At 40.7% G+C, this 23,979-nt stretch overlaps 1 protein-coding gene across 4 annotated transcripts in view; it reads left to right on the forward strand.

Moving 5' to 3' along the window:
* Positions 1-23,979, forward strand: part of LOC137372567 (potassium channel subfamily T member 2) — a 921,357-nt gene that overhangs the window by 515,120 nt on the left and 382,258 nt on the right. For 3 of the 4 annotated variants that reach the window (XM_068036495.1, XM_068036496.1, XM_068036497.1), the window contains 4 exons: positions 2,494-2,602; positions 12,617-12,766; positions 15,374-15,603; positions 20,247-20,463. In XM_068036495.1, coding sequence (XP_067892596.1) covers positions 2,494-2,602; positions 12,617-12,766; positions 15,374-15,603; positions 20,247-20,463 — 706 coding nt within the window. The remainder of the gene's footprint in view (positions 1-2,493; positions 2,603-12,616; positions 12,767-15,373; positions 15,604-20,246; positions 20,464-23,979) is intronic. The other variant, XM_068036498.1, reaches the window with a different exon arrangement.

Here is a 23,979-nt window from a genome sequence, read left to right on the forward strand (position 1 = left end):
TTATACTCACCCTGATTGAAGTTATTAATTTCCCAGCTCCTAATTTGAAAGGCTGCCGAGTTTAGAGAGAGAAAAAGAGAAATATTCACCAACTAATCACTTACCTGCTTTCCTGTGACGTCACATTTTGATTTTTTTTCTTGGTTTCTTCTTGCAGTGCTCTTTCTCTCTCTCCTGTTGCTTTATTCCCACTGTGCACTCTGACCTTCCGCTGTTCTCGCAGTGCTCTCTCTCTCTCTCTGTCGCTGCTTTATCCCCCTGTGCTTTCGGACCTTCAACTGTTCTGGAAGATCACTCTCTCTCTCCCACTGCTTTATCCCTATTGTGCTCTCGGACCTTCTGCTTGTCATGCAGTGCTCTTTCTCCCTGCTTTATCCCCCGGTGCTCTTGGACCTTCCACTGTTCTTGAAGATCTCTCTCTCTCTCTGTGCTGTTGCTTTATCCCCGCTGTGCTGTCATACCTTCCACAGTTCTCGCAGTCCCCTCTCTGCCACTGCTTCATGCCCACAGTACTTTTGGACCTTCCGCCGTTCTCGCAGTGCTCTCTCTCTCTGCCGTTGCTTTATCCCCACTGTGCTCTTGGACTTCCCACTGTTCTTGCAGTTGCTCACACTCTTTCTATTGGTATGATCCAAAGATATCATATTTAGCAGGGTAGTTACTTTATTATTTCATGTCTATTCGCATATATAGAGATTTATATATACATATATATATATATATATATATATATATATAAAGTTTTTCTCTTGGGGTACGTTTACACTTTAGAAAGCAAACTAAGAGCAAATTGTTCCTGAGTGCACTACTGGTTGGGAGAACTGATTGACTCTTCAAAACCTATGCTGCTGGAAGTTTCCTTGAGGGTTCTCCCAATCGCCTGTTGCAATTGGCAGAAATCCTGGATAAACCTTGTAAACGGCCAGTTGGGAGAACCTTCCATTCGCCACCTCTTGGGGGAAATTCTCAGCATTGATCGTTTCTTCCTGGTATTGAAATCCATTCAAGTTGTTTTGAATTTCTGGCACTTGGTTTTTATAATTCACTGAAGAACAGCAAAACATTTATGTTGTTAATTGCTATTAATCTAAAGTGTGAAACTGGTTTGATAGTAGTAAGCAGCTGAATCTTTCATATCATGAAATGCGGCACAGTGATGCAGTGATTAGCACCGCAGCCTCACAGCTCCAGCGACCCGGGTTCAATTCTGGGTACTGCCTGTGCGGAGTTTGCAAGTTCTCCCTGTGACCGCGTGGGTTTTTGTCGGGTGCTCCGGTTTCCTCCCACAGCCAAAGACTTGCAGGTGATAAGTAAATTGGCAATTGTAAATTGCCCCTAGTGTAGGTAGGTGGTAGGGAATATGGGATTACTGTAGGGTTAGTATAAATGGGTGGTTGTGTGTCGGCACAGACTCGGTGGGCTAAAGGGCCTGTTTCAGTGCTGTATCTCTAAATTAAAAAATAAATAAATGTATATTGTAACTGTCAACTCCATTTCCAACTCTCCTTTTATGACCTAAACTGCAGTGGACCATGGCCCTCATTTCAACTCCAGGCAGGTTTTACATGGTTGGGAGAAGAGGTGAGTTGGAAACTCAGCTGTTGCTGCTGAAGTCAGGCCCAAGCTATTTTAAGTACTGGGACTCATTAACATGCCTCCAGTCCACTTTCAGCCTGGAAATACATAAGAAACGCAAAAGAAGTGTCTGTTGATGTCAGGCAAATTGGGAAGCCATTGGATGCCCACCAGCATTCAAGTAAGCGTGGAGAAGGGTTTTTTGGGAGAGCCTGGTAGGAGGGAAAGGGGGAACTGTCTGGGTCAGAGAAAGCTTAAAATTTCATTGTGAGGCCCAGAGGAACACTTCTAATTCTCCTTGCCCCAAAAAGAAAAGTAAGAACAAAACTTAGCTGTTTGGGCATCTTCATCTTCCCAACTCTGTTCAGCATGGCAGAAAGGCCACAGTGACTTTCCCGCTCAGGCCAGAATTAAAATTGCAGTCAGGGTTCAATGATGTAATTGCATCTTGATCTGCATATTTAAAGAAAGAGCCCACCAACTTTGGGAGGGCATAGTAATTACCGTAAAATTTGGCCTCAGCGGGATCTGGGTGGCTTGAGGATGGGCAAGTAACTTGGGTGATTTTAACAGCCTATCTGCCCAGGTTCTGCCAAGTAAGTAGGGTTAAAATCATCTCCCTTCATCCCCGCCCTTCTCCTATATTTACATTACAATATAATCTCTGCAGTTTGCAGGCAAAATACCTGGCTACTGGGGATTTCAGTGCAATCAGTAATGAGATCACTTGGGAAAATCTCTTTTTGCACATCAGTTTAGCATTGCAGTAAAGAGGAAAATGCTTTGCTGAGGTGCAAAATTTAGTGTTCACTTGCATCTTTAATCTAATGTATAGGCAGTTGACTAATATGTTAAAATACAGATTCATACAGTTTTAGTTGCATCACTTTAGTTACCTGTATGTGTGCTTTTGTTTAGATCACGTTGTATGTGAAGAGGAATTCAAATATGCCATGCTGGCCCTAAATTGCATCTGTCCAGCCACGTCAACATTGATTACTCTGCTTGTCCATACTTCCAGGGGACAGTAAGTGCTAGCTTTTTTGAAATATTAGCTTTTTGTTCCCCAGATTAAATAAAGTATATGCTATACTTTTGAGTACATAAGGTTTGTGTCAGTTAATCTGAGCCTTGTATCCAGACATGAGTGCAGAATCTACATTGACACTGTTGTGCACCACTGAGGGACTGTCGAACTCTCAGTGGTGTCATCTTTGAAATAAGCACTAAATTAAGGTTGGGTTTATATATTCAGGTGAACATTTAAGATCCCTTGGGACTATGAAAACAGCAGGACATACTCTAAGGGTTGAAATTTCTTTTCCTGCCGTCAGGAGCGGTGGCGGGTGAGATATCACTGCCACGCCGCTGCGCTCGAGCGCATGACGGCTCATTAAAATATGTAGGGTGGGCCGTCCTCCCCAATCATGTGGTGAGGTGGGCTCTGCGACGCCGTGAGCGGCGCCAGTTGCCTCTGCACAGGCGCTGGCGCCATTTTTAAAGGGCTGCCAGACCTGCATGGTTGAACGCCACCCCCACTACACTGTAAATAAATTTCTGACCCATACCCACACCCCATTACAATAAAAATAAATGGCTGCCCCGTTCCCCCTGCCCCCTCCCCCCCCCCCCCCCCGCAAAAAGAAAACACTTAAATTGAAGATTTGACCTCTCCCCCCACAACTGCACAAAGTGCAGAGGTCACTCCTACTTCACTCCCCCCACACTAGAAATACAGAGTTGATCCTCCCTCCACTACACTAAAACTCCTAAGTTCCCCCCTTCCCCACCTTGGTGGTGCCAGCTTTCCCTGGATGGGAAAGTGAAGGCGCATGAGTGTTGCCCGTTGCATGGAAGATCTTGGACAACCGTTAAAATCACGGGAAATTGCAGGTAAATGTATTCATAAGGTTGATTTCAGTATTTAAAGTCAGGTCCCATCGCCGAGTGGTGGTGGGGTCACCACGGAGCCTCGTCGCCGCCAGGAGGATTGGTCCCAGTGATCCCGAAATCGGGCTCTGTGGTGGGCTGCTGCCGCTGCGATCTTCTGGCCCCCCCATCCCACCCGCCATGGAGCCCAACGTCGGGACCTCAACAAAATTCAGCCCCTAGTGTTTTTGTTATTTTTCCTCCCTTAGCCAACACCATTGAAATTGATTAACTAATTATCCATCATAATGGGATTTGTTGATGGTTAACAAAAGAAAGACAGGCTTGCATTCATATTGCGCTTTTCATGACCACAAGTCATCCCAAACTGCTTTACAGCTAATGAAGTCCTGTTGAAGTGTAGTCAATGTGGTAATGTAGGAATTGCGGCAGCCAGTTTGTACATAGTAAACTCCCAGAAACAGCAATGTGGTAATAACCAGTGTTACGACCAAGTGAAAAAAGGGTCTAAGGTTCCCTCTCAGCCTTCAAATGGTCTTACCGTAGCAGGGTTTAATTTTAAACGCACCGTGTTTTTAGCTCCCCCTTTGTGAATCCTTGTTCACTGCTTTCCAATTGTAAGCCAAACAGGTTTTCTTAGGTTTAAAGAAAAAAGGTTGACCTTTATTAAACTTAAACTCTAATTCGGTTAATGCCTATGGATACCCGAGACATCCACGCTAGCATGCATACGCGATACACACATACAGATAGAGACAGAAAAGAGCAGAAGAAATAAAGTGGAAAAGTTTGAGGCAATATCTGAAGATGGTTTTGGTTACTGTTCTTCGAGCTCGCTGTAAAGTCCTTGATTGTAGGTAGGTCTTGCTTTTCATTGGGACCCAGTATTCTTCTTAAACCTTGAAGCTTTTCTCTTTTGAAGTTCATGTGTCCTCAGTGGGTCCAGAGGCTTGTGAGAAAGAGGTGGGAGCAGACAGGAGAGATCTTCTCACTCCAGGAGCAAACAGTTTTTTCAAGTTCAAAAACTCTATGCATAGTTCAAAAAACCCTGGACCAGCCAGTTAGTCATGTGACCAGCTGGTTTAACCAGTCCTGTCTTAACCAGTCCTGGCTTTTGTGGATTGTATCACCCTAGCAGTCTCTGGAATGCTCTTCCTTACACCTTCAATGTCTGGTGATCAAAGTCCATTGTGGGTTAAAAGTGTCCTTTGTCTCCACAAGCACTGTCTGTTAGTATGCAAATGTTTATCAGCTGAGTGTCTGGTAGCCCTTGTAACAGGCCTTCGCTTCTCCCAGCAACAGTTTGAAATCAATGTTCATATGACAAAATTAATATGCCTCATTCTTGGCAGCTGGGGGCCTGCATGACACCAGATAATCTGTTTTTGTAATGCCAATAGAGGGATAAATATTGGACGGGACACTGGGGATAACTCCCCTGCTGTTCTTTGAAATAGTGCCATGGGATCTTTTATGTTCACTGAGAGGCCAGACAGGGCATCGGTTTAATATCTCACCTGAAAGAACATCTCTTTCATTTCTGATAAGCTAGCATATTTCCTACAAATTTGGCAAAGCCATTCTTTCGTCAAAAAGTGAAGTAACATTCACATTTAAAAGAATTCAAATCTTGGCAAAGTCCAAACTCAAAACATATACCTATCTGTACAGCATTAATCATGCTGTATTTGGTTCTGAATCATAGAGGAAATGGAAAATAAATTAACTGCAACATTAATTAAGTTAACACAATTGTTATTGATTGTGCAGTTTGAATTGGGAGCTGGGTAAATTCTTGTTAGTGTGTAATGTACTTACAACAGCTTTCCAGAGCTCTGGGAGTCTGAAGGATTGATTTTTTGCTCTCTCAGAGCATATAAATAAACAAGTTTGGCCTAAATGGGAGGTTCACACTGAGATAGTCAAGCAAGCAGATAAGGAGAATTAGTTCTAATTAATTGCGTCTAGAGTACAATAGATATTCTGGCCGGAATTTTACACCCCCGATTTTACGCGGGGCGGTGGCGGCAAGAAACAGCCCACCCACCCCAGGCTAATCAAGGCCTTTATGTGGTCAATTAACTGGCACCTAAAGGCCTCCACCTGATGCCACGGGTATTTTACCCTTGGCTGGCCGGCAGCTGAGGCCACAAAAAGACTGCCTGGTGAAACCAGGCAGCCTTCTTGCGGGCTGGTGGGGGGCCCTCTTGATCAGACACCCTGTGTCCAATGGAGGGCCACCCCCAAAGCCCCAACCGCCCCCTATGCACAATACTGCCCCCTACTCCCTAGCCGACCCTCCTTGCCTCGCTGGGACCTGACCGATTGTTCCCGATGAGGCCCTAAAAACTTACCTTTTTTCCGGGGCTGTCCTCCTTCATCTTCTTGCGATGACTGGGTGTAGTCCCAGTAGTGGCCTCCGCTCCTAGTGGTACTGCTGGGACTAAGAGCTGCCTGCCCCCGCTGATTGGCCAGCAGCTCCATTAGGCGAGACTTCCTGCCTCAAGGAGGTGGAAGTCATGCCCAAGACCAAGGCCTGGGGAGTGAAAATCCTGGTCTGGCTCTCCAGGCTCAGCGGAGGCAAGCTCACCACTAACTTTTCGTCCGGCGGACGGGGCCACCCGCCCAACGAAAAATTCCGGCCTATGTGCATATTAATGACAAGATCAGAACCTAAGCCAATGAAGTACATGTAATGTATATTGTCAGTTATCCTGCAATGTAAAATGTCCATTGTTAGAACATGGATAACTAGGCAGTGAAGGATAGAATACTGAAGTAGTCTTGATCCACATGCAAGCTTTTATTTATATACACATAGCATTTTGTGCACCTCCAACCAACAATCCCTCTTTCAGCCTGCTTTTCTATATATGAGCAGACGTGAGTCCCTAATTATTGCCCGTCACCTGAATACAATTAACACCCAGTTATGCATAATTAACATAATTACGCATGAAGCGTCAGACACTTCTGTTGTGCAAGCAGAGGAATCCTGAACCCGAGGAGTAGTTGGCTACATGCTGCAGCATACATGGAGAGGAAAGGTCAGGAGAACATGTTCCAGATTGTGGTCACTCTATCGTTAGAGATGGTGAAGCATATGAAAGGAGAAGGATGAGATAATGCAGGAACCAGTACAGCGAGTCTCGATTAGATTGTCACGTGGAACATGTGAAGTGTTTTAGAACATCCCAAGGACATGAAGAGTGGTATAAAAATACAATGTTCCAATAGAAACATTTAACTTTAGAAAGACAGGATTAAAGGGATTGGTGAATAATCACAGATGCCAATCTTCAGCCAATCCGATTCACCACGTGATATCAAGAAAGGCTGAAGGCATTGGATATTGCAAATACTATGGGCCCTGACAACATTCCAGCAATAGTACTGAAGACTTGTGCTCCCGAACTAGCTGCACCCCTAGCCAAGCTGTTCCAGTACAGCTACAACACTGGCATCTAGCCAGCAATGTGGAAAATTGCCTAAGTATGTCCTGTACACAAAAAGCAGGACAAATCCAACCTGGCCAATTACTGCCTATCAGTCTACTCTCAATCATCAGCAAAGTGATGAAAGGTGTTGTCGACAGTGCTATCAAGTGACATTTGCTCAGCAATAACCTACTCACTGACGCTCACTTTGGGTTTTACCAGGACCACTCAGCTCCTGACCTCATTACATCCTTTGTTCAAACATGGACAAAAGAGCTGAACACCAGAGGTGAGGTGAGAGTGACTGCCCTTGACATCAAGGCAGCATTTGACTGGGTATGGCATCAAGGAGCCATAGCAAAACTGGAGTCCATAGGAATCAGGGGGAAAACTCTTCACTGGTTGGAGTCACGCCTAACACAAAGGAAGATGGTTCTGGTTGTTGGAGGTCAATCATCTCAGTCCCAAGACATCACTGCAGGATTTCCTCAGGGTAGTGTCCTAGGCCCAACCATCTTCAGCTACTTCATCAATGACATCCCTCCATCATAAGGTCAGAAGTGGGGATGTTCGCTGACGGTTGCACAATGTTCAATACCATTTTGCAACTCCTCAGATACTGAAGCAGCCCGTGTCCGGATGCAGCAAGACCGGGACAAGATCCAGATTTGGGTTGATAATTGGCAAGTAACATTCGTGCTGCATAAGTGCCAGGTAGTGACTCTCCAACAAGAGAGAATCTAGCCAGCTCCCCTTGATGTTTAATGACATTACCATCACTGAATCCCCCACTATCAACATCCTGGGGGTTACCATTGACCAGAAACTGAATTTGACCAGCCACATAAATACTATAGTTACAAGAACAGTTCAGAGGCTGGGAATTCTGCGGCGAGTAACTCACCTCCTGTCTCCCCAAAGCCTGTCCACCATCTACAAGGCACAAGTCAGGAGTGTGATGGAATACTCTCCACTTGCCTGGATGGGTGCAGCTCCAACAACACTCAAGAAGCTTGACACCATCCAGGATAAAGCAGCCTGCTTGATTGGCACCCCATCCACCACCTTCAACATTCACTCCCTTCACCACCGACGCACAGTGGCAGCAGTGTGTACCATCAACAAAATGCACTGCAGCAACTTACCAAGTCTTCTTCGACAGTACTTTCCAAACCCACGACCTCTACCACCTAGAAGAACAAGGGCAGTAGATGCATGGGAGCACCACCACCTGCAAGCCACATACCATCCTGACTTGGAAATATATCACCTTCCTTCACTGTCACTGGTCAAAATCCTGGAACTCCCTTCCTAACAGCACTGTGGGTGTACCTACACCCCAAGGACAGCAGCGGTTCAAGAAGGCAGCTCACCACCACTTTCTCAAAGGCAAAGTGGGATGAGCAATACATGCTGGCCTAGCCAGCGACGCCCACATCCCATGAATGAATAAAAAGAACTTAAGGAAATAATTGGACAGTACTATGAGAGGGGGAATAGCATGTGAGAAAAATGTATCATATTTACAATTATAATATCTGAATACAGAACAGACATGTTGTACCATTGGAGATGAAATGTAACAGAAGGAAACAACTTTAATGGACTACAGTTTAGGTAATTCGGGAACAAGTAGCAAAAATAAAAATGGGTTTTGTGTTGTTAAAGCTGTGTGTACCACATTCAACTGAGACAAAGTAGGCTATATTAAAAATTATAAAATTAATAATAAAAATTAAAAATGTATATTAATATTTAAAAAATGGGCCATTAAAATATCCTAAATATGAATATTAAGTGTCCAAAGGAAAACAAATATACTAAATTAATTATTTTCCGTTGTTCATGGAGGCAATCTCCCCATCATGGAAGTTTAATTTCTATGGAGGATGTAGTCAGAGGAAGGCATGGAATAGAATGTAATCTTCCAAAGTGCATTGAAAGTAGGCAAATGTCAAGAAGCAAATCTCTTTTTTTTTAAATTATTCTTGAGATGTTGGCATCTTTGGCAAGGTCAGCATTTATTGCACATCTCTAGATGCCCTTGAGAAGGTGGTGGTGGGCTGTCTTCTTCACCAAGGCATTCCACAAGGTGAAGGTACTCCCTCAATGCTATTAGATAGGGAGTTTCAGGATTTTAATCCAGTGACGATAAAGAAAAGGCAACGTACATCCAAGTCAGAATGGCATACGACTTGAAGGGAAATTGGAGGTGATGGTGTTCCCATGCACCTGTTGCTCTTCTCCTTCGACGTCGTGGATTTTGCGGGTCTGGGAGGTTGTGAATAAAACTGCACCAACATGGGAAGCAGTTGCTTGCAGGGTGCCGCATACATTAATGCTGAGTCAATGTTGTTTCCAGTGTATGTAAATAATTTGGATCTGGGGGCAGAAACAGTGCTGTCTAAGTTTTCTAATGACACTGAATGCATTGGGAAAAGAATCTTGAAAGCTTTGGAAGATAAGTTTGTTAAATTCCAGAAAGTTTGTTGTGAAAGGATAATGCTGGAGTTTGCCTTTACCTAATTGCACATTTATTGTGCAGAATAAAAGAATTACAAACATATCGCTCCTAACTCAAACCCTCCATCAACCTAACTAAGAGTCTCCTTATAAATACTCAAGTAAGACCTCAAGTAATACCCTCCACCTGCATATAATTAAACAATTGATAGACAATTAATGAAGTTGTCATGGCATTTAATGTGGAGAGACATAAGTACTGAGATTAGGAAAGGCCAGTAAAAATGAAGATGTAAACCAAATCGTGCTACACTCCATGATACAATGTAGGAAAGAGATCTGAGTAGTATGAGCAGATAACTCACTGAAACAACAATAAGGTGTGCCGCAGCAGCAAGGAAATTTAACTGAATATAGGGATCTATAGTTAGAGGGATAGAGCACAAATCCCAGAAGCTGATAATGAGACAGTATCAGGCATTGGTACATCCACATCTGGAGCACTGTATATAATTCTGATCACTCCACTATATGCAGACATTGGAAGCAATTGAGAAAAGGGCAACCAAACTAATATCTGTCAGTTGTGGTTTAGTTGTTAGCACTCTCACCTCTAGTTATAGGGTTCAAGTCCCACTCCTGGTCTTAAATGCAAAAATCAAGGCTAACATTCCACTGCAGCACTGAAGGAGTGCTAGACTGTTGGAGATGCTGTCTTTTGGATGAGACATTAAACTGAGGCCCCATCTACCCTGCTCAGGTGAATGTAAAAGATCCCATGGCACTATTTTGAAGAAGAGCAAGGGAGTTATCCCTGGTGTCCTGGCCAATATTTATCCCTCAATCAACAACAAAAAAAAACACATTATCTTGTCATTATCACATTGCTGTTTGTGGGAGTTTGCTTAGCGCAAATTGGCTGCCACGTTTCCTGCATTACAACAGTGACTACGCTTCTAAAAGTACTTCATCAGCTGTAAAGCACTTTGAGAGGTGGTCATGAAAGGCGCTATATAAATTTTTTAACCCAGCCTAATGAAGCTGGAGCCTGGGAATGTTTATTCTGGAGAATGGAAGGGAAAATAGTATTCAGGATTTTTAAGGGAACAAGTAATTTGAACCTAACCATATATTTGATATTGCTACATGCTTGAGAAGCAGAGGATATGGGCTCAAGCTTAAAAGAGCAAAGAGATGCCTACATAGTTTTGTTTTGATTATGTGAATGTTGGTGATTGTATGGGATTAATTTGGCCTGGGAGGCAGGAAAGATGAACAGCAGAAAATTTTAAGGGAGACTTGCATAGATATTTGTAGGAATAATGGAAAGTCTTTTCTGATCCTGCACTTTTTAATGTTGCTACATAATCTGCTGTATCTATCATTAATTTGAGTTAATCAATTATTTGAAGAAATAACGAAGAGAAAACAAGGGTAATGTAATATACATGGACTTTCAAAAGGCTTTCAGTGTCAGGTCAGAGCATATGGAGTCAGGGGACAAGTAGAAGAGTGGATAGTAAATTGGGTACAAAACAGAAAACAGAGAGATGGGGTTACTCAGACTGGCAGAAGGTGGGAATTGGTGTTCTTCAGGGATTGGTTTGGGACCACTGTTGTACCCCATTTATGTATGGGGATACGATGATTTGGACACAAGAATCAGAAGTACAATATAAAAATTTACAGATTTCACCAAATTGGGAGGTGTGGTTAATATGGGAGAAGACAGCGACAAAATGCACAAATACATTTGCACACCCATTCTGCAAGTTTGTTAAAGACAAATGAATTTCAATGTAGATATGTGTGAGGTGATGAATTTTGTGAAGATGAATAGGAGTCCACCTATTCCTTGGAAAATAAGAGTTTAAATGGAGTAGAGACACAAAGGGATCTAACACTACAGATTCACAAATCATTAAAAGAAGCAACACAGGTTAACAAAGCTATAACCTATGAAAATAAGGCACTGGAGTTAATTTCCAGAGGATTAGGATTAAAAAGCAGAGAAGTTATGTTAAGTGTGTTCTAACCAAAGTTTGGTACAAGTTTAAGAGTATTGTGCACAGTGCTGGTCTCCATATTACAAAAATGATATAGAGGCACTGGAGAAAGTGCAAAAAATATTTATACAGATAATACCAGAACTGAGAAGGTCTAGAAAAGAGAAGACTCAGAGGTAACCTTATAGAGGTCTTTAAAATTATGAAGGGTTTTCTTAAGGTAGATATAGAGAAGGTGCTTCTGCTTGTGGGGTTGTCTAAAGCTAGGGGCCATAATATAAAAGTCACTAATAGATCCAATAAGAAATTCAGGAGAAACTTCTTTAGTCAAGCGAAGATGGAAGTCACTACCACATGGAGTGGTTGAGGTGAATAGCATAGATGCATTCAAAGGGAAGGATAGGGTGATAGGGTGAGATGAAATTGGGTAGGAGGAAGCTTATGTGGAGCATAAACACTGGCATAGACTTGTAGGGTTGAATGGCCTTTTTCTATTCAGTAAATTTAGTCCCATTTTCTTCCTGTCATGAAATATATGATTCATGTTAGGTTGGCATCTAGTAGCCGCTAGTAGGCTTTCAGTACTTCAAGTGGTCATTTTTCTGTAGGAGCCTAGCATAGCAGCAGTCAACAACCCACTGTAGAATGGCGAACATCATAATTGAGCCAGATACTGTCTTTACCTGATGTTACAATGTGTAATTTCAAGGAGGGACTTTGGATAGTGATAGAAAAGTAGAAATTCAAGGCTTGAAATATGCAAAAATATCAACCAGTGAGTATCACTAATCCTGGTTACAGATAAAATAGGATATCTAGTATGCACCTTCTATTGAAAATGTGGAAATGACTGCTGGATACCTGACATGGCTCTTGGTGGATATTGATGCACAAATTGGAAAGTGTGTCGTTTAGTCTTTATTTTGGCTTATAATTAACAGTGTTTAAAATGTTATTGTAAGTATCATTACTGGTTTATCTGAATTAGTTTGCTTAAGATAATTAGAATGTAGTTCAGATAAACAAGTACTGAAGTGAACTGATGGACTTATAATCATTTTCAGATCAGCACCATGGGAGGCATTTAGACAACTAACTGGAACTAAGCAGACTCAAACCAGGTGAAATATAAATATATACATATGTGTGTATGTATATGTGTAATAATGTACCTGCAAGCTGCTAACAATTTATAATAGATACCAATAACTATTTTCAGATATTTTTCTGCTGCTATATTTTCAGGGATGGTCACCATTCTCATGAACAGTGGCAAAAGATGTATGGCAAGTGCTCAGGCAATGAAGTTTATCACATTAAGATGGAAGAAAGCACATTCTTCACAGAGTATGAGGGGAAGAGCTTTACCTACACTTCATTTCATGCACATAAAAAGTGAGGATTTTAACCATTGCAACGACTTTTAAAAGTGCAGTATTTGTTTTTCATGATTAGTATAGCAGTTGCCAACCGATGCATATTTCCAACGTTTTTTAATGTTTCTGTTGTTGACACTTAAAAATGTTGATTGTTGCTTTCACTTAAGAAAAAGTAATAAGGCCTTAATAATCTTTAAAGTTTTCAAACCAGATTTAACAAGAATTATTACTAGACTAATTTAAATGTGTATTTTTGAAGATATAATTGTTGTAGTTGTAATCCATTTACTGGATTATTTTTACAGGTTGCTAAAAGTGTTAGGAAACAGCAATCAGCCAAATTCTCACTAACTATTGTTAAGATTGCATCTTATATATGTATATTTATAATGATTTTGCGAATTTGTAAACAGTCCTTACCAAAGTATTCACAGAACCATTATGCTAATATGGAATAGTGATGGTAATCAAGCTTTTCAGACTTTAACTGTACCTAGAATACAGACTTCCATCAAGCTTATAATCTATCTGGTTGTAAAATACATCCATTAATAGTAAATCAGACAGCAGGAGAGATATACCACTGACTTGCTGACATTATTGTGTGCCAACTGGCTTCTTGAAGCTCCCGGTTGATGGTTTTCAAAGAAAGATAATTTGTAGTTGCAGCTCAGTATCACATATCCAGGAGTAAAATTCAATCTGTAGTATTGCTCACCATCCTTAACATAATCACCAACAAGAAAATTGTGCTCTAAATGCAGACACTAATTAAAGGATTCCTTCAGTAAAGCAACATATAGTCACTATATCTTAAACGAAATTCAGTAATCGTTGATTAGACTACCAGGAGCCTCAAAATTATATATGAAAGAATAGGAAGAAAAGAATGACTTGCATTTATATAGCACCTTTTAGTACCTCAGGATGTCCAAAGCGCTTGACAGCAATGAAGTACTTTTGAAGTATGGTAACTGTTGTAGGAAATGCGGCAGTCAATTTGCACACAACAAGATCCCACAAACATCAATGTGATAATGACCAAATAATGTTTTTATGATGTTGATTGAGGGATAAATATTGGCCAGGACATGAGGGATAGGTTTCACAACCTCAGCCACATAATTGCCATGTGAAATCATTGTATACAGCTGAGAAAGTAATGGCACACAAAGTTGCCAGGTACATGAACAGACAGATATCCTGTCCCTCTACATGTGTGTACCATCAATTTCACTACCCAAAGTACACCTGAAATTGATATCATGTTTTTTTTATTTAAGTAGACACATAGGGCTGAATTTACCAGCCCCTCGACGCCATGGGTTGTGGCAGGGGGGGCTGTAAAATTCAGCGGGGAGAGGCCCGCCTCGACCCCCGACGTCGAGAAGGGCCTGCCGCATATTACCGATGGTGGGGGGACCTTGGTGCGGCCCCTCCGCCACCTGGCGGCGGGGCCTTCATCTAAATATTGAAATGAACAATAATGAGATTTAAATTAACTTACCTTCAGGCGGTGGCTGTCCCATGCCGATTTTACTGCTGCTGAACGCAGCTCGCATGCCTTCGGAACGCCATACGAAATTCCGAGGCGAGAACCTCGTGGGGAGGGGGGAGGAATAAAATTTTCAGGTGGGAGGATTGGGGGAGTGGGAACAACAATTTTCATTGGCTGTGGGGATGGTGGGAAGGGGTTGAGGGTCAAAGGGAACAAATTTCGAAGGGGAATGTTCGAGATATTAATAGAAGTTTATTATGGGGGGAGAGGACGATTAATATATAAATTACCCATTGCAGGGTGGGAGACGTGATTTAGAGTCGAAATTAAAAATTTATTTTTATTTCCCGGAGATTGGGACCTTTAAATTTTAAAATGTTATTGAAGGTCTTGAAGCCCTTTAAAAATGGCGGTGGCGCTGACACGGTGGTGCCAGGCATGTTGCTGGGGCGCGGCAGCCACCCCCTTTATGTCATCAGGGGCACCGCTCCACCCCTCTATTTAAATCAGCCCCCGCAAGTAATATCGCGGGGGCTATGTGGTAGCACTTCCATGTTGGAAATCCGCTGCTCTCACAGCACACAGCCACGGAGCGCGGCGCACTAATAAAATCCAGCCCATACAATTTAATTTTGTTTTTTGAGCTCTACATTTTCGCTTCCCACTGATAGTACTTATCTTTACATAAAGCTGTTTTTGTCCATCCGACCTATTGTGTATAAGAATATTTCCTTGCATATAATTCTCTGTGAACGTTCATTGCATGGGATACAATTTCCCATTACCTCCAGAATCAATTGTCTTTTTCCTTTTGGGAACACCTTGAATTTAATTACAAAAAAATTATCTGAAGCATCAAATTTTATAATGCTTTAACTAAACTAACCTTAACAGACAAAGGCATTTAACCTTTTAGTCGTGTCGCTTGCTTAACAGGTGTAAGTTTGTGTGTGAGCTTAGTGTTGGGGTTCATTGTTTCAGTTCTTTTGGAGGAAGTAGCAGTAGTAATTAGAATGTGAACAGGAAAATAGTTTGCACTTGTACTACATTTTTTCAAATATTTTAAGTTAAATCTGTGAGCATGAATCCATGCTGTGTTGAACCTCCTTTTATGATCTTCTTTAGGTATGGAGCCTGTCTGATTGGTGTGAAGAGGGAAGAAAACAAAAATATTTTACTTAATCCAGGTCCTCGTTATATCATGAGTTCCACAGATATCTGTTTTTATATTAACATTACCAAGGAAGAAAACTCGGCTTTTATAAAGCAAAATGAACAAAGCATAAATAGTATATCAAATACTATATATCATGGAGCTTCCAGATTACCTGTTCACAGCATCATTGCTAGTATGGGTAAGCATAACAATCAGTGCAATCCACTGCTAATTGATCATTATAAATGTAAGATCTGAGTTCCCTTGCTGGCTTAGCTGGTTGATAAAGTAAGCAGCTCAGCCAAACAAATCAGGAAAGTTTGATCCAATGCCTGTGCTCAATTAACTGATCTCTGCTAGGGTGGCAGTGAAGACATTTAGTACTTTTGGAGAATACTATGCTGGTCATCCATTGTGCATTGCCATGTTCATGAACTTACAATAATAAGTTGAAAATTATCCCACAGGTCTAAATTATTGAAATAGTTCCATTGCCTGCATGCCATTAGATGACAGTTTTGAAAAAAAAGGTTTAAAGCTTGTATTAAAAGAGAATCTGCTAGCTATTGGAGGAGATTTCAGTGGGTAAATTGCTCAGTGAATAACTGCACGGTGGTAGTGTGGTATTAAACCATACAGATTAGAAGCGGCTTTGTTTGATTTTTCATCAATGCTAAATTGGCAAATATCAGGGAGGAGAGCAGTTGGGACACTACAGTTGACCTCAGTGCTGGACCAGAAATGGAGGTGAAAAGCAGCCAGGATTCCTTCTTCTGAATGCTGTTCAGTGATCCCTGTTGGAATGTGTAGATGTTGGCTGCGATGCCTTCCTGATAAATAATCTGCCACATGGTTACTTGGATGATATTGGTGAAGGGTTACTGGTGCCCATGGAATGGTAGCCAAACAGAGACTAGTGCCTTCAGATTAATTAAAATCACAAAATGAATTAATTATATGGACACACAATGGATTACACATACACTGTAAATTGCTTCTTGTAAAAAATATAATTCCTTTGTTTTGCTTCATACCAAACATATGTCGAAGGTTTTGCAGACAATTTGCTGTCATAGTCATTAGATTTGCCATTTCAGAAACTTAGCAGGTATTCTGCCTGGTGTCAATTGAAATGCAGGAACTTGCAAATTACAGATCATGTACACTCAGCAAGAGAATTTCTTTGGCTACAATTTCCAGCAAACAGTTAGAGGCTATTGAAGGGTTTCTACTATCTATAACTGTGCCACTAATTTTACTAGGTAGTAATTTTGTAGACTGGGTTGATTGACCAGCCACAGGGGTTGAGTATGTAGCAGAATTTCTGACTGTGCTTTAAATTACTGTTGCTGTCCTACAAAAACAACCAAAATTTCCAATATAAATGCAGTAACAGTATTTAATGAAATAGCTACTCTCTGATCCCAGTAGCATACATATAATTTTCCATATAAATTGGGTTTGTGACGTATATTTGAATATATGTAAATCTACTGGGGACAATTCTATGATAAATTAAAAACTTATCGAATAACAAATAAAAGCAGTGGATCATAAAAAAGATGCATTACACATTGATTATCAGTTTGGGACTGCCTCATACATAACCAACCAAACTATGGACAGAAGTAGTTTACTCTGCATCTCAGTTTATAATGTGCATTTCTGATGGGAATCTGGATTTGTGCAGGGAGCTCCTCCCACAAACAGCTGGGAGCTTCATTTTAGCATTGTACTGGAGTTTCATAATTTTGCCTAAATGAATTGTGCATCCAGAGTTGTCTTTGAATGGCAAAGGCTGCTAATAAGTTAAATGTATTCTTTTCAGTTGTTATTTTCAAGCCACTTTGCTGTTCAGTTTTGGCCAATAGTTCTATTACATGCTACACCACTTCAAAAAGCACTTAAGGGTCAACCATGTTGGTGTGAGACTGTTCAGTGCAGCAGTTTCCTTCACTAAGGGATAAGAGTGAACCAGTTGGATTTTTATGACAATCCAACAGCTTCATGGCCACTTTTAGTGATACCAGCTTTTTATTTCCAGGTTCTTTTTAAATTAATTTAAATTCTCAAACCACCACAGTGGGATTTGAACTCTAAATTATTAGTCCAAGTCTCTGGATTACTGGTCCAGTAACATAATCACTGCACTACAATATTCACATGATATAATATTGGGCTTCAATGTATGCTTCGGAGCCAGTGAATGGCTAGGAATCAGGAAGGCTACTCATTTTTATTCATTCATTCTTTCACTTAAGCTGTGTTCATCCATTGTAGAATGTAGCCCTCCTCATACCTACTACTACAGGCTACTACTATAGTTGTAATAGCCATTCAAGATACTTGGTGCTGGGTGGGAGAGGCGGAGAAAAGTTATCTCTGTGCCATGCACGCTTAGTATAAATGCAAAGTTACCATAGGTTATCCTACCTTGCCTGACCTTAAGCTCATTGCACCGCTGAATCTGCTGAATGGTGCACAATACATTTACATGGTTGTCCACCTTCCTTCATGTACACTGGGTGCTCAGCAACCTTCTCTGGAATACTTGCTCCACTAATATTTCAATGGCTCCATCTGAAGATAATGGTCATCCTGTGGCAAGCATGACTCAAAACAGACCCATCAAAGTTCTCATCATTCTGTATCAACAAAATTAGACTATCCCATTGAATTGCAGCATGCAATTTCCTTATCACGGCAGGAGCTCAACCATAGAATGTTTATTAGATTTATCCCAGTTAGGATCAGTATGTTGATGGTTATGCCCATGCTAATTACAGGTTGCCTGACTTGCACCAGATCGGAGGTCTACTTAGAAAGTCCATTCAGATGTTCCTAAATGTTGCATTCAGTAATCGGCTATTCATACTAATTTTTTTGCACAATTGGAACACCAACTTGATCAATTGCTAAACTAAATTACCATTTTTAAGTTGCAATCCTACAGTTTAAGTATTTTTCTCAGACGAGCAATGGGCCAGATTTTGATGAAAAGATGTGTGTCCAAACGAAACACATTCCTATTAATTGTCAGGACTGACCGCTCCAGTCAAAGCCCCAAATCAAAATATACAATTCTGATTGTGGTGGGAGAAACGCACTGATAATTCAATCCTGTCGATCCACAGATCGCCTAACATATCATTTAAAACTTTCCAAATTAAAGAAAGACCCAGCCAAATTGTACTATCTATTAACTCCCGAATGAGGCTAACCAAATCAGGTGTCTTTAAATCAACAAATTAACTCTAGAACTAAATTCTTGAACACTATGAAGACATAAACAACACTTAAAATAGAAAAAATTCTATTCCTTGCAAATTTACATTCCAATGTTGCTTGAAGTCCTCACAGTCGTCTGATGTGGGAAAAAAGGTTCTTCCACAGTAGAACAGTCCATAGTCTAACTTCAGCAGTAGGTGATGCTTTCCTTCTCCAGCGAATTTCAACAATTAACGACTTGCAAACACTTTCAATAGAATCAAGCTGACTTTAGAGTTTTTGAGGGAAAAAAGATTGTCACAGTCTAACTTCCCTTTCTTCAGTTAAAATTACCAGAAATCTCTGTTTTGGCTTGACTTTTTTTTTAGAATTTTGAGAGATAATAACTAAACAGACTAAATTTCTCTTCCTTCAATTTAAATGGTTGAGAGCTCTTTTTTCAGGTGCTGTCATCACAGCTGTCTGTGTCCTCTGTGTTATGTTAGAACAAACAGTCTTCAACTAAAAAACCAGTTCAAATTTGATTTGTAACAAATGGATCACTTAATTCTCACTCCCAGTGGCTGTATCTATGGTAACGAGAATGCACCCTTTGAATCGCAGTCTCCAAATGGCTGTTTCTAAGGCAACGAAAATGCACCTTCCTAGAACTCCTGAGGCTTGCTGGTTCTTAAAGCAATACTGATCCTTTGCAAGCCTTAAAGGGAAACCACATATTCCTGGAAACTAAAACTACAGGACCATGACATAATGCACAAATTAACTAGCAGCTTGTAGTGTGGAAGTGATAGCCTGTGAATTGTGAATCGCCACAGGTTTCTGGCCAATTTGCGGCAAGGTGCTGTTAGCTTCATGAAAATGGCATCTGTCACTGAATCTCCCCATGATTTTCATGAAATTGCTGGATTTGTGCATTAATTACCATTACACCTGCGACTAAAATTTAAATCTGGCAATTATCAGCCTAAGTGCCCTTTAAACGACATGATAATTGTTAATAACTGTCAACCACTCCTCAATTTTTCTTTCCCAGAAAGTAAACAATTATATTTATGGAGTCTCATTCTTTTAGGTTGTGAATTGTTTTAGGATACTTTAAAAATTCTAAATTTTATTTTTTATATTCCATTTCCTTTGTCTCTTTTTCTCTCTCCCTTAATCCAATCTCTCTTTCTCTCTATTTCTGTTTCTGTACCTGATTTGAAGTTGCCCACACTAATTCACCCTCCTTCTCAGTCTTTTCTCTGTTTATTTCTCGATCCTTTTATCTAATTGATTAAGGAGATACATTGTCGCATTGTTCACCAAGGTCCCAGATGTCTTGTTGCCCTCGCTGTGCCGTTATCATCTCACACTTCCAGCACCTTTATGAGCAAAAGAATTTAAAACCTAAATGTGTAATTGTAAGTCTAATGTGGCACACTACAAGATGCGCCCCTCCAGCAAAGTCTGGCCTGATATTAATGTATTACTTATCAAATCTGACAGAATTGCCACATTATGATAATGCAGTTTTAAAACCATTATACATCAATATTTGTACTCTATACAAAGGTATTAATGATCAATATTAATGTATTTGTCAGTTGCTTTAATATTATTCATTACTTTTAGGCACAGTGGCCATAGACCTCCAAGATACAAGGTGTAGACCTCCAGCTGGTCCTACCTTGACTCTTCCTTCAGATGGATGTAAAGAAAGTAGGAGGCCCAGCATTGCTCCTGTTTTAGAAGTAGCAGATGTTTCATCTATTCAAGCCTGTGACCTTCTAAGTGACCACTCGGAGGATGAGGCAAATCATTCTGATGAAGAAGCATCATCAGCACCTGAGTAAGGTTCCACTAGGTTCTGAAATGTGTGGGAAAAGTGGTATGAATTTTATGTGAGAACTTTAGAATTAGTGTTATTTAACCCAAGGCTAATGATGTCGTTAGAGGAAATGGTGACCTATGTACATGAAAATGTATCTACTTCGCACATTGGATTGGGCAACCTGAATTCGAATCTGACACACTCATTAAAAGAAAACCTTAGGATTAACTTGTAAATACCTTTTTGCATACTTTTAGTTAAAAAAAATCCCCAAAGGCTCAGTCACTCATTCCACTTCTGTTAATCATAAGTAGCTACTCGACTGCCTGTATGTATTCAGTTCTTCCATACTTAAAAACTAGGTAGAAGAAAATGGAAATTTTGAATGCTCTGGTGCATCATCTGTTTACAAATATCAAATACACTTCAAATAATCAGCTGCACGTGCAAAATAATATACATATTCAAAAAGAACTGGACATGCTGCCCTTTGTAGAGATTAGAGTGTAATGATTAACAAATACATCTATAATACATTAGTGATGATCGTATAGTGTTACTTCTAATTAGTCATGTGCCCAGTGTTATGTTCGTTCAGTTTGGTAAGCTTACCACTGGATTATTTTGAAAACAAGCATAAATCTTGGTTAGAGTCACAATTTGCTCCACAATTTTAGATTGTAGCTTCTTGCGCTCATGTGATGACCTCACTCAGAAAGATTGAACAGTTCCAGCCTTTCAACATTATCACAAATAGTATCAAAGTTATTACAGTCATTAGCTAAACTGTCAGACATGCTGCGGAGCTTTGGTAAGGAAATCTTTTCCTCTCAGGGAGTCTTGTTTCACTCCCAGCGAGTGACTTCACTGTGTCTTCAGCATCCTGATAAGCCAATTTCTATAATACAGAAGCAAACAACAGTCTACACATTTAAGCCAACAGGGCAGATTGTTTATACTTGTGTGTAACAGAGTGATTAACAATTTATTGTGAAGAAAGATTTGTACACTTGATTCATGTTCTTATTGGGAGCCATTTGTTCTCTGCTTCATTTCTGAATTTATACTTCCCCTCCCTTTAACTCACTTCGAACCCTCAGCTGGCCACTAATAAGCATGGCTAAAATAATGGCGAATTTAATAAGCATGGCATTGTTAATGCGTAAATCATCCAGTAACTTGCGGGGAGGAACAGGTACTTTGTGAATCTCCACAAGCTGCTGGATGATTTTCGCCACTCGGCTGTTAGCCTCATGAATATAGCTGATCGATTTCATCCTCCCAGTGAGTTTCAAGAAATTGCTGTATTTGCACATTCACTGCCGCAGAAAATCTGTGCTATTATTTAACTGTATAAGTAGCTTTTTAATGACAAGATTTTAGTTCCTGCACTGCCACTGCATCGCCAGCAGAGATTTTTAAAATTTTTAATTTGTTTTTTTTCTTAGCCCCCCTTTCTGTCTCTTTTTTTCTCTCTCTTAATTGAATTTTCTTTCTCTTTCTGTACCTTATTTGACTCTAATTCGCTTTCCTTTTCTGTCGTTCCTATTTCTTTCTCAATTCTTAAATATCATTGTTTAAGGAGATAGACCGTTGGGTCCCATCATTCGCTAAGGGCCCAAATGCCCAATAGGCGTCACTGCACTGTTATCAGCTCACACGTCCAGCAGTTTGCAGGCAAAACTTTGTCAGGCTGATAGGTGAGAGAAAAAGTCTACCTTAACGGGGCACTTTGAGATGTTTCTATGTGATTGAAATCCTGGAACTCCCTCCCTAACAGCACTGTGGGTGTACCTACACTACATGGACTCGAGCTGTTCAAGAAAATTCTCACCACCACCTTCTCAAGGGCAATTAAGGATCAGCAATAAATACTGGCCTTTCCAGCGATGCCCACATCCCAGGAATGAATTTTTAAAAAGACTTATAGCACTACCTATTACTGTAATAAATTTAACTAAAAACTGCCTGAATCAATTTCTCTTTATAACCTGTTGCAAGTGGTCTGAAAGAGAGAACTTGCATTTATATGGCACCGTTCACCACCGCAGGATGGCCAAAGTGCTTTACAGCCAATGAAACACTTTTTGAAGTGTAGTTGCTGTTGTATGGGTTGACTTTTATAATTTTATTTCCCTCACGGTGACAAAATACATAGCCTGCATTCAGCACACTAGAATCCTAGAATCGGACAGCATAGATCTGGCCCATCATACCTGTACAGACCCTTTGCAAGAGTTGCCCTATTTAGTGCTGTAACCCTGCAAATTAGGCCTTTTCAAGTACCCATCCAATTGCCTTTTAAAAGTTACTGTGCAATCTTATTCCACCACCCTTCTGTGTGAAGAAATTTCTCTTCCTTTCTAGTTTTTTTGTCACTTATTTTAAATCTGTGACCGCTGATTACTGACCCACTTGCCAGAGGAAATAGTTTCTCCTTACTTGCTCTATCAGAACCCCTCATAATTTTGAATACTTCTATTAGTTCTCCCCTTAATCTGCTCTAAGAAAAACAATCCCGGCTTCTCCAATCTTGCCACATAACTGAACTTCCTCATCCCTGGTATCATCCTAGTAAACCTCCCCTGCACCCTCACCAGAGCCTTGACATTTTTTCTACTGTGTGATGCCCAGAATTATACACAGTACTCCAGCTGAGGCCTAACCAGAGGTTTGTAGAGGTTTAGCACAACTTCCTACTTTTGTATTCAATGTCCCTATTTACAAAGCCAAGTATTCCATATGCTTTCTTAACTGCCTTCCCAACTTGCCCTGCCACCTTAAAAGATTTGTGAATATGCACTCCCAGGTCCTTCCGTTCTGGCACATTTCTCAAAATAGCACCATTTAGCTTATACTGCCTCTCCATGTTGTTTCTCCCAAAGTGCATCACTTCACAATTATCCGATTAAATTGCATTTCCAGTCTTGTCCACATCCTCCTGAAGTCTATTACTATCATGCTTGCCCTTTACTGTTTGGCCAAGTTCTGCGTTATCTGCAAACTTCAAAATTGTACTTTCTACGCCCAAGTCCAGGACATTTATATATGACAAGACAAGCAATCATCCTAAGACACCTGGGGAATCCAACTGGATACTTCTCTCCAGTCAGTAAACATCTGTTCCCCATTACTCTCTGCCGCATATCCTTTAGCTAATTATGTGCCCAAGTTACCGCAAATAAGTACTTCTATTTTCTGAATAAGTCTGGTATGTGGTACTTTAATAAATGCCTTTTGAAAGTCTATATATACATCAACTGTACTACCTTCGTCAACCCTCTCTGTTAGTTCATCAGAAAATTCAACCAGGTTAATCAGACATGAAATAAAAACAGAAAATGCTGGGAATACTCAGAAGGTATGGCAGTATCTGTGGAGAAAGAAATAGAGTTAATGGCCGGAATTCTACGCTCCCCCAAAGAGCGGGATGCTGGCGGGGCGGGGGTGAGGGTGGGCATAAATGGAGTGGGAGGCTCGGGGGGCCCTTCCCAACCTGCCATTTTACGCAGGGCTTTTTAAAAAAAGTCAGAA

This window comes from Heterodontus francisci, chromosome 8 (genome assembly GCF_036365525.1).
Source record: "Heterodontus francisci isolate sHetFra1 chromosome 8, sHetFra1.hap1, whole genome shotgun sequence".
Classification (NCBI taxonomy): Eukaryota; Metazoa; Chordata; class Chondrichthyes; order Heterodontiformes; family Heterodontidae; genus Heterodontus; species Heterodontus francisci.